The sequence below is a fragment of the Harmonia axyridis genome, chromosome 6 (assembly GCF_914767665.1).
Source record: "Harmonia axyridis chromosome 6, icHarAxyr1.1, whole genome shotgun sequence".
In the NCBI taxonomy this organism is placed as follows: Eukaryota; Metazoa; Arthropoda; class Insecta; order Coleoptera; family Coccinellidae; genus Harmonia; species Harmonia axyridis.
The window spans coordinates 16,792,472-16,803,200 of record NC_059506.1 but is presented as its reverse complement, the minus strand read 5'-3'; the positions used below and the strand labels follow the sequence as shown (position 1 = coordinate 16,803,200).

The 10,729-nt window shown below is 36.7% G+C and overlaps 1 protein-coding gene across 1 annotated transcript; it reads right to left on the bottom strand.

The window, feature by feature from the left end:
• Positions 1-701: 701 nt before the first annotated feature.
• On the bottom strand, positions 702-10,371 carry LOC123682310 (ankyrin repeat family A protein 2-like). The gene is made up of 3 exons (XM_045620868.1): positions 9,625-10,371; positions 957-1,104; positions 702-903 (listed from the first exon to the last, which is right to left on the bottom strand). The coding sequence occupies exons 1-3, from the start codon at positions 10,174-10,176 to the stop codon at positions 857-859; spliced, it is 747 nt and encodes a 248-aa protein (XP_045476824.1). The 5' UTR covers positions 10,177-10,371; the 3' UTR covers positions 702-856.
• Positions 10,372-10,729: the final 358 nt, after the last annotated feature.

Here is a 10,729-nt window from a genome sequence, read left to right as displayed (position 1 = left end):
TCCAATCTTTGTTGTTATTCTGAGCCACCAAAGAAATTTAATGGTTTTATGATTTTGTTATGCTTGCGTACGTTCTTCTAGAATTAGGTAGAAACTCAATGAACAATGAATTATCATTCAACAGAACAGTCCACAAATAGTCTAGATATCCCAACGGTCTCGTTTCCTTCGTTCCTCTGTCGCTGGTACTCAACTCAGTCGCAATCGCCTACGATTTCGTTACCTGTAACCACAGTTACAAAATCGCGGTATGTTGGAGCGGTATTGTTCTGGAGCGGTCGCAAATGTAACGCGACTGGTGAGTAACCGGTATTACCATCTCTAGATTTTACTGTCTTCCAAGTCGAAGGAACCATCGTACCGGTCTAAATTCAGAAGTTTAAACTTCTAAAAACAATATGTATGAATTTCAATTTTCTTAAAATACTTTTGAAAAAAGAATTTCCACCACTTCATCGTCTGCTGTTTGGTTTTTGAATAGCTATAAAAGTGTATTTTGACATATTAAATCGGCAGTTTCCCTAAAATACATTTTTAGTTCATAAAATTTTCACATCTGTCGCTCCTGATGGTAGCTGAGGCCACCACAACCGCGCTTAGCTAGTCATAGTCGGTAGGTACAACACTCACTGAGGAAATTTTAGGCTTTCCTAAAATATGTGTGGGCTGCCATCCACTGGCTCTTAGACTATAAGATCAAGTATTATTAATTGTAGTTGTTGAATTGTTATTCTATTAATTCAATAAAATGAGTGAACAATAAATACTATTATATCAAAATTTGTTTGTTATTTTTGACAATGTGAATTAGATCACTATTATTATTCAAAAACAAAGGTTATAGAGCAAGAGGTCTTCAAAGATCGAACTTTGGAAGAATATGTTTCTGGATGACAGACTGGGCTGAAAAGAAGAAATAATTTAATTAAATTTAAAATTCCTCTCAAATGACTTACCTAAATTACAATTATTTTTGAGGGCTATAGTAAATGCTGTCTCATCGTTTATATTGCTCATACTTAAATCAGCACCGCCTACCAAGAGTTCATTACAAGAATGTGGGTGATTTCCTTTAGCTGCATAAAGAAGGGCTGTATTTAACATCTGAAAAAATAAAATATAATTATACTACAACCTCTGATATACTTTTAACTGTATTATGGGAATATTTTCAACAAAAGTATCACATTATTTATGAAGCACTGAATTGTTATGATCGTGAAAACACTATCAATTTCAGACTGCGATATATTATTTCCTTTTTTAATGTAAAAGAACTTGATACGACATGGGATTCAAATCTGGGGTCATTTATTCCAAATAATTCATGAACCTACACTGTACAGTGCATCCCATTTTGGGCGAGACAGCCAGGTTTCTCACTTGTTATTTGAGATAGAGCTTTGCGGTTTTCACGTTCCTGTCCTACTTTTTCGTGAAACTCAAGTTGGTCTAATCAGATTTTGCATAACTCTTTCCGTTCAAGAGATACAGGGTGATTTTGGAAATTGATACTTTTCGGACCCCTCCTTTATCTCCGAAGTTATTAGAAATAATGCTGAGGTAAAAACTATGTCTGAATCAGAATTCTGCGTAGAATCCAGTGGCGTACTTAAATTTTTTTTTCGGGGTATGGTTTTTAAGATTCAACACAAACCTATATTTTTTTAAATGGAACACCATGTATATCATTACTTCTATGAATTCGTTATTTTTTTCACTTCAAAATGATGTATGATACTATGTAGGTAGGATGTTCAAAAATGTTAAAAAAAAAACTAAAACATCGAATAATGATGATTTTTTGTTAATGGGCCATGAATTTCCTATGTTTCAATAAGAGAATTATTACTTTTGATTTTTAAAAGTAGTAGGTCATTGATGATACAAACATCTTCTTCTTCTTCATCGTAAGTTAGGACTAATCCTGTGTTTTCATCAATGGTTTTCTAGCTGCTGCTGGGATGACGAAGACCAGCTTTCATACCACCTTGTAGGTGGTCGTCCTGGTGGTCGGGATGTATTTGGTTTTTCCTCCTTTGCGATTTTTGCCAAGCGGTCATCCGACATTCTGTCGACATGGTCTCTCCATGCTCTTCGCCGTTTTCTTGCCCATCTCACCACATCCTGGATGTCACATATATCTCGAATTTCTTCGTTTCTTTTGCGGTCAAGTAATGTGTATCCCGCTATAGATCTCAGCGCTCGCATCTCAGTTGTTCTTAGAAGACGCTTAGTTACGGTGTTCTCTGCTCTGGTCTCTATCGCGTATGTCATCACCGGTCTCACACAGGTCTTGTATATTCTGACTTTGCTCCTGGTGCTCATATATTTATTCCGCCAGAATACATCTCGCAAGTACCCCGATATTAATGATGCCTTCGTTGTTTGAGCTTTCACTTCGTTCTTCAAATTCCTATTACTTGTAATATTCGCGCCTAGATATTTGAACGACATCACTTGTTCTACACTATGATCGTATATCGCGAGTTTACATCTTCTTGGTTCTTTAGATACTGTAAAAGATTTTGTTTTCTCCACAGATATCTGCATGTTGAAAGCTTCGGCTATTTGTTGGAACTTATACAGGAGCCTTTGTAAGTTATCTTCATCTTCTGATATGATCACTGCGTCATCGGCATAACATACGATTTTTATTTCTTTGTTTCCCATTCGGTATCCCCTTCCAGCCTTTTTCACTTCGTTTATTATCTCATCCATTATGATGCTGAACAAGATTGGGCTGAGGCTGTCTCCCTGTCTGATACCGGCTGTCACAGGAATTCTATTGCTCAATTTATTTTCAATTCTCACATATGTATGATTATCGGTGTTCAGGTTCTCGATGACTTCTATTATGTTAGGGTGAATCTTTCTTTTCTTCAGTACCTTTTTTACATCTCGTAATCTTACCCTATCAAATGCCTGGGTGAGATCAATGAAGCACATAAAGGCTGTCTTATTGAACTCTATAGCCTTTTCCGTAATTTGGCGAATCACAAATATAGCATCTATAGCAGACCTGTTTGCTCTGAACCCCTGCTGCTCCTCAGAAATACCAGACGACATCACCTCTTGAGCTAGAATTTTAGTGAAGAGTTTTTGCACTGCACTCATCAAGCTGATACCTCGATAATTTTGTGGATCACAATGATACAAACATCCTTGTTGTTATTATGGCTACTCTGCATTTGGGAGCATAATAATGATTAACCTCGAATCAAACAACAGGTGTTTCGCGAGCTCCCGATAAATTTCAATATTCTTGGTTTCATAATTGAAATTCAATTCAAAACTTTATATCTACTCATTATAGAAAAACCCGTGGTACCAAAAGTGTTAAAATTCTTCCATTTACACACTTGAAAAACTGTAAAAATTTAACTTTTCCGTTCGCAAATTTGTGGATAGACGGAAAAGAAGTTTGTTATCATCGACATCATCAACATCTGCAAAGGCTGATAACGTGGTTCATCTGCTCGTCATATCAACATATTCCAGTGGCGGCGTACAAAACGTGACACTAATAAATAGTTGAGAGAAAAATTATTCCAACTAGAAGGATCTGAGTTCTAAGCTAAGTGGAGATTGAGGGAAGGCCTACCAATATGTCATTCGCGTGTCATCGTAAACAAGACGTGCCAGTGCTTGTTTGCATTAACTGCTGCTCGGTTTTTCATCCAAGCTGTTTTAAACGTGACTGTAAATATGTCAACAAACAACAAGTTGACAGTTACAAAGTGATATGCTGTGAGGCAGATTCAGAGGCTGAGAAAACGAATTTAACTGTCATCCGAAACAAACAAAGGGAAGAAAACAACTGCCTCAGGGAGACCAACGATAGTTTGAAATGTGAACTTGAAAACGTCAACTTGGAGAATGAAAATTTGAAAGGGGAACTGGACCAATTGAAAGAAATAAACCGGGACCTGAGCAAGAGTAGTGGAATTCTCCAAGAGTTGGTCGAGAGGACAGTAGATGAAGAATATAATGAGTTACTAAATGAAAACCGGAGTCTGAAAGAACAGAAAAGTAATCTGAAACAGGAAATTGTAGATTTGACCACACAACTTAGTAAAAGTGGAAAACACTTGGAAAAGTATCGGGCACAACTTGCTGAGATGGAGGAGTCACTTACTAAAGCATTGCTTGTTAGTGAAGAAGACAATTTAAAGTTGTTGCAACAATCAGAGGCTATGAACGTTCTGAAGAACAGGGTAGATGAAGAGAGAGAGAGGAATTTACAACTATCAGATGATGTCAACAAACAGGATGTTTACTTGAGAACATTGAAGGTCAAACATGAGGAGGAAAAGCAGGACCTGATATGTAGGGTAGATTCTATGCAGGACATTATAGATGAGACGAAACAGGAAAATAACGAAATACAAAGACTGTTTAATCAAAAACTAACTGAAAGTTTAAGACGGAATGTTGAACTGATGAAGGAAATAGGCAACTTAAAAGAGACACTGGACAGCTCAGATAGAAACTCATCATCCGAAAACTCCAATAAAATAAAGGATGTGAGTAGGCTTCAGACCGAATTGACAGAAGCAAACGCAAGGATAACTAATGTGCAGGATGTGGTTGTTAATCTGCAAGAACAAAACGACAAATTAATTTCTGAAAATAAGGAAATGGACAGAATAAATAAGGAAATGCTGACCACAATTGAGGTACTAACTATTGAGAGTTCACTATATAAGAGTGAACTGGATAAAATGACAGCCCAGGTTGGCACTAGTAATGAAAGCATCTAGACTACTTCCCAATGTACGATTGGGAAAAAGGAAATGACTTCAAGACATGAACAACTAGGAGAAAATATAGAAGAGAAACTATATCGGAGAATATACTATCGGCTCAAAATGGACCTACTGGAGGAATTGAGTCAACAAAGGCCTATCTCGGGAACTGATAATGATAACAAAGAGCAATTCCTTGGAGACACGGCCAGAAATTCACGAATGAAACCTGATCTGGAAAACACAAAAGATACAAGAACACAGAAGACGTACTTACAAGCAGCAGCGGGAAGTAAAGAAATGACAAAACGTGATAAAATGCGACAGAAAACTATTGTCGATAACCAACAACAAATGCTCAATGACATGAAGAAAGTTCAGAATATTAGCAAAGATGAGAGGGGTAGGTCAAATTTCCATCATGGAAACACACCAAAACAAAGACAGGAAAGTGTTGGACAAAAAACCAAAGACAACACAGGAAATGAAAATGATACTATAACTATAAATGTCAATAAAAAGGAAATAAGAAAGAACCGGTTAGAACCATCTAATCAACTCAACAACTCTAAAAGAGGGGAATTTAAATCGCCTAAGGAATCAAGCTCACGAATAAGAGATCAGAATGATATAAATGTCAGTACACTCAAACAGAATAAGAAGACATCATCAATTTATGGTTCCATGACAGAATCAAGCAGACTTAAGGCCTATATGCCATTATCACACATTCACATATCTAAAGTCAGACTAGAAAACGATGCACAGGACATCATTGAATATGTGAAGAATAAAATTCCAAACACTGATGTTGAGTGTGAGGAGGTAAAAGTGAAATCAGGAATGTATAAAAGTTTCAAACTATCCTTACCAGCAAATTGTAGCTCAAAACTATTACAGAGCTCGTTCTGGCCAGAGTCTGTGGCTGTGAGAAAATTTAGAAACTTTGAAAAAAATTTTCAAATGAAACAGAACGCAGTACAAAAAACATAGAAACCCTGACAATTGCTAACAAGTCATCAGCAAAGAACATAATGAATGCTGACTTGAAATATGGAATTTTGAGTATATTACATCAGAATATTCAATCTTTAAGAAATAAAATATCAGACCTGGAGGTCTTTATACACAACCTCAAGCAATTACCACAAGTAATATGCCTCACGGAGCATTGGTTCCCAGGGGATACCATCCTCTCAGCAAACCTCCCTAACTACAGAGTTGCCTCATACTCTTCAAGACAAACACCATATGGGGGATCCTGCATCTATGTCTCTGCAGAGACAGACTTCATTGACATGGACGAGCTAAAGAAATTCACTGCGGAGGGCCACTGTGAGCTATGTGCAAGCATCAGTAAGAAACTAAAGATAATAGTCATTTCAGTATATAGACCCCCATCTGGAGACTTACATAAATTTCTTGAACTCTTAGCATTGACTCTGGACCACATACGAAAATATAAAAATTTCAAAACAGTATTAAGTGGCGATTTTAATATCGATTTAGCTACACCCTCCAAAAATAGAAAAATTTTTCAAGATCTTTTACTAACCTATAACCTTGAACCACAAATACATGAGTTCACGCACTACATTGGGGATCATCACAGTCTAATTGACAATATCTTTGTGGACGGTAACCAATTGTGTAAAGGCGAGGTAGTGAAAAGCTATTTCTCCCATCATGAAGCCCAGATAATTACATTAAAAGGCTTTGTGCAGGTGCAATGCAGCTCAACAACACCACCAAAACGGTTTTTCTCAGAGTCTAAGATAGAAGATCTAAAGAACGACCTGAAGAATATTGATTGGGCCCACCTTTTAAGATTCCCAAACCCAAATGATGCGTATGAAGCGTTCTCCAAAACTGTCCAGGGCCTCATTGAAAGAATATTCACCATCAAAACTACACAATCAAAAAAACGCAAACCTTGGATAACAACTGGAATAAAAACTTCTTCAAAAAGGAAAATCCTTCTCTACCACCTAAAAATAAGAATGAAATTTCTCCAGAATATTATACAAAGTACTCAAAAATACTGAAAGAAGTAGTTAGAAAAGCCAAAAAACTATCGAACGAAGAATATATTAAAAAGTCTAAGGATAAGACAAGGGCTACCTGGACGTTGATAAGGGAGCTTACAACTCAGTCACAGAAAAAGGACTCCATCATTACCGATCTAGACGGTCAAAATCATCCAAAGGAAACTCTGGATCAGGTTAATGAGTTCTTTGTTAACCAGGGATCGAATCAGACAACAACCGGGAACATACAAACTCTCGTGAGCACACCAGCAGATAAAAATATCGTTAACAGCATAGTCCTCCAATCCACAGATCCGACAGAAATAAAAAACATTATCCTGAAGTTGAAGAATACCAACTCAACCGGACATGATGGAATACCGGTGAGGATACTGAAACATGTGGCTGATGAGATATCGGGACCACTATCCTCCATCATAAACTTCACCTTTGAAACAGGTGTATTCCCAGATCAACTCAAGAAAGCTCAAATAAGACCGGTGCATAAAAAAGGAAAAAGGGACGATATGAACAACTACAGACCAATTGCGATACTACCTAACATCAGCAAAATCTTTGAGAGAGCACTCTACAATCGCATAATAAATTTCCTTGAGTACTTTAACCTAATATATCAACATCAATATGGCTTCCGAAAAGGAAAAACAACGGTGCAAGCACTCTACCGAGTAATCTCCAAGATAATAGATTCGCTAAATAAAGGAAAATATACCCTGCTTTTGTGTGCTGACCTTACGAAGGCTTTTGATAATGTGAACCATGCTATTCTTTTGGAGAAGCTGAATGGACTGGGAATCCGGGGACTCCCGCTCAACTTAATAGAGTCCTACCTGTCAAATAGGAAACAAACTGTTGTAGAGTTTGACAAAACCACAGGAAAACTGGTCGAATCTGAGGAATTACATATTAAGAAGGGAGTGCCACAGGGGACAATTCTTGGGCCGCTTTTGTACATTGTATACACAAATGATCTTGCTCAAGTAGTGCACCAACTAACACTCTTCGCGGATGATACATCCTTGGTGCTATCGGAGGATCCCAGTGACATACCAGTCAAAATATTCGACGCATTAGATAATATAAATAACTGGTTCAGCAGAAATAACCTAATGCTAAACCCTGAGAAGACTCAATTAATAAAATTTGAATTTACTACAGAATTTCACCAGCGATCCTATGATGGTGCCGATGGATCACTGACCACCACAAACTCCGTACGTTTCCTGGGTGTTGAAGTAGACTACCGTCTAGATTGGACATCTCATATAGACAGCCTGTGTAAGAATCTGGCTAGGTTTGGATACGCACTGGGAAATCTATCTCGTCTGGTGAGCCCAGAAACAGCAATGACAGCATACCATGCATATGTACATAGCAGGATCAGATATGGGATTGTGATCTGGGGCAACTCAAGCGAAATCGACAGAATTCTGTTGCTGCAGAAGAGATGTCTAAGAAGTACCCTGAGTCTCGATAGGCTCGAGAGCTGCCGAAAACACTTTGTGGATCATGGTATTTTGACAGTGGTCTCATTATATATATATGAAGGAGCCCTTTTTGTTGCCAACAATCCTCCATTCTTTCGTGAAATGGAAAAAAAGCACAAATACGCCACTAGAGCCAAAGAACATCTGAACGTGCCCTCATTGAGATTCTCATACCTTCAGAGAAACTCTTTACATACCCTCGTGAAGATTTATAATAAAATACCTGATGAGATCAAACAGCTGCCTCAGAAAAGGATGGAGAGAGTACTTTTCAACTACATGAAGGACAGACCATACTATTCATTAAATGAATTTTTAAACACTTGATTTTTGAATGTTTTTAACATAGATTGTTTAGGGACACTTGTTTGTGATTGTACATGTGTATACCCTTTGTTTATATTTTACATTTTTTATATTGACTAGCTCTACACCCTAACAGGGTAATTTGTATTGGAGTATTTAAATAAATGATGATGATGATTGTTTTATCAAGTAGGCATTAGAGGGAAAAAATCAATCTGATCTAGCTGTCATCGCTATGAATTATTGTTATTATTATTGATTCTTCTTTTATTTGAGAAATCCATTTGTCCATTACCAAAAAATTATCATTATTTGATGTTTTAGTGTTTTTTGTACATTTTTGAACATCCTACCTACATAGTATCATACATCATTTTGAAGGGAAAAAAATAACGAATTCAACGAAATAATGATATACATGGTGTTCCATTGAAAAAAATTTTGGTTTGTGTTGAATCTTCAAAACCATACCCCGAAAAAAAAAATTGAGTACGCCACTGGATTCTACGCAGAATTATGATTCAGACGTAGTTTTTACCTCAGCATTATTTCTAATATCTTCGGAGATAAAGGAGGGGTCCGAAAAGTATCAATTTCCAAAATCACCCTGTATCTCTTGAACGGAAACAGTTATATGCAAAATCTGATTAGACCAACTTGAGTTTCACGAAAAAGTAGGACAGGAACGTGAAAACCGCAAGGCTCTATCTTAAATAACAAGTGAGAAACCTGGCTGTCTCACCCAAAATGGGATGCACTGTACAATCTAGGACTTTGCAGTAAAAAGCAATGTATTAAGTATAAGTAGCAGTATAAGAGCGTTTACTTGCAGTGCAACTTTTTTTTTGATAGTCAATAGTCTATTCCTTCCGATTCTCTCTACACATGTCACATTTTTATTAATTTTATCAAATTCTGAATAATTCCAATCATTCAATATGATTGAAACATACACTAAATATTAAATATCTGAGTTTTCATAGAAATTGAGGGATTAATGGGCAGTATTAGGAATTAGAATTTGTATGCACATACATGATCAACATGATTCACGTGGACGCCATAACTGATCAAAAGTCTTATTACTTCATGATGTCCTCCATTAGCTGCCATATGTAATGCAGTCTCCTCATTAGGCCCTAATTTATTAATATCTGCTCCATTCTGCAGAAGTAACTGTACTGCATTATACTGTCCAAATGAAGATGCCCAGTGCAAAGGAGTATAACCATCTTTATCTAAAACATTCAAATCTCTCTCATTACTCACATCTTCTTCAGTTATTTCTCCACATCCTGCTAAAGTGTGTATATTTATGTCAGTTGGTAAAATAGATGGAGTTTCTGCTTGTGTATTTCCTCTTTGTAAGTTAGTTAAAGGTGTGCAAGTTGCCGACTGACGATAAGGTTGAAAGGCACTTTTTCTATTTCCATTCTGTAAAAAATTGCATGTTGCTAAAGGAAATAAGGGTACTTGTTTGTTACTCATTTCCTGCATTTGAGGAATAACCGTGAGTGATTCTGTAGTATTGACTAGATCTCCTAATTCATTTTGAGCCGTTTTTACATCTTCTATCCTTTTGGTCATACTTAATGATGAATTGAAGACTAGTACTTTTTATTATAATCACATACTACCCTCGTATTAAAATTCGGGAGATACCTGAAGTAAACTCGAATCGTTGCAATTTAATTTCATTAATATATTTTCAAATTTTCGTATTTTTTTTCCAATTCACAACATTCAAAAATTAAAGCAAGGTTAACCATAGATAAACCTTTAATGAACACAAAAGATATTGCTATGATAGAATATAGAATAATTTTATATTCTATGGTTACAAATCAGTGATAAAATAAATAAGTGCGATTGTAGCGCCTTTATGGGTAGTATATGGAACTATCGATGTTGATTCGACGCATTTGGCGCCTCAAAGGTATGAAGAGACCGACGCGGGACTACGGGAGCGGGAAAGAAACTTTTGCGGGATTAAAATCAACGGAGTTGAACAGTAAAACTTCTTCTTCCGAAAAACTGCTCAACGCCGTTGATTTCCATCCCGCAAAAGTTTCTCTCCCAGTCCCGCGTCGGTCTTTTCATACCTTAAATCATAATATTGATAATTTCAATTTCACAATTT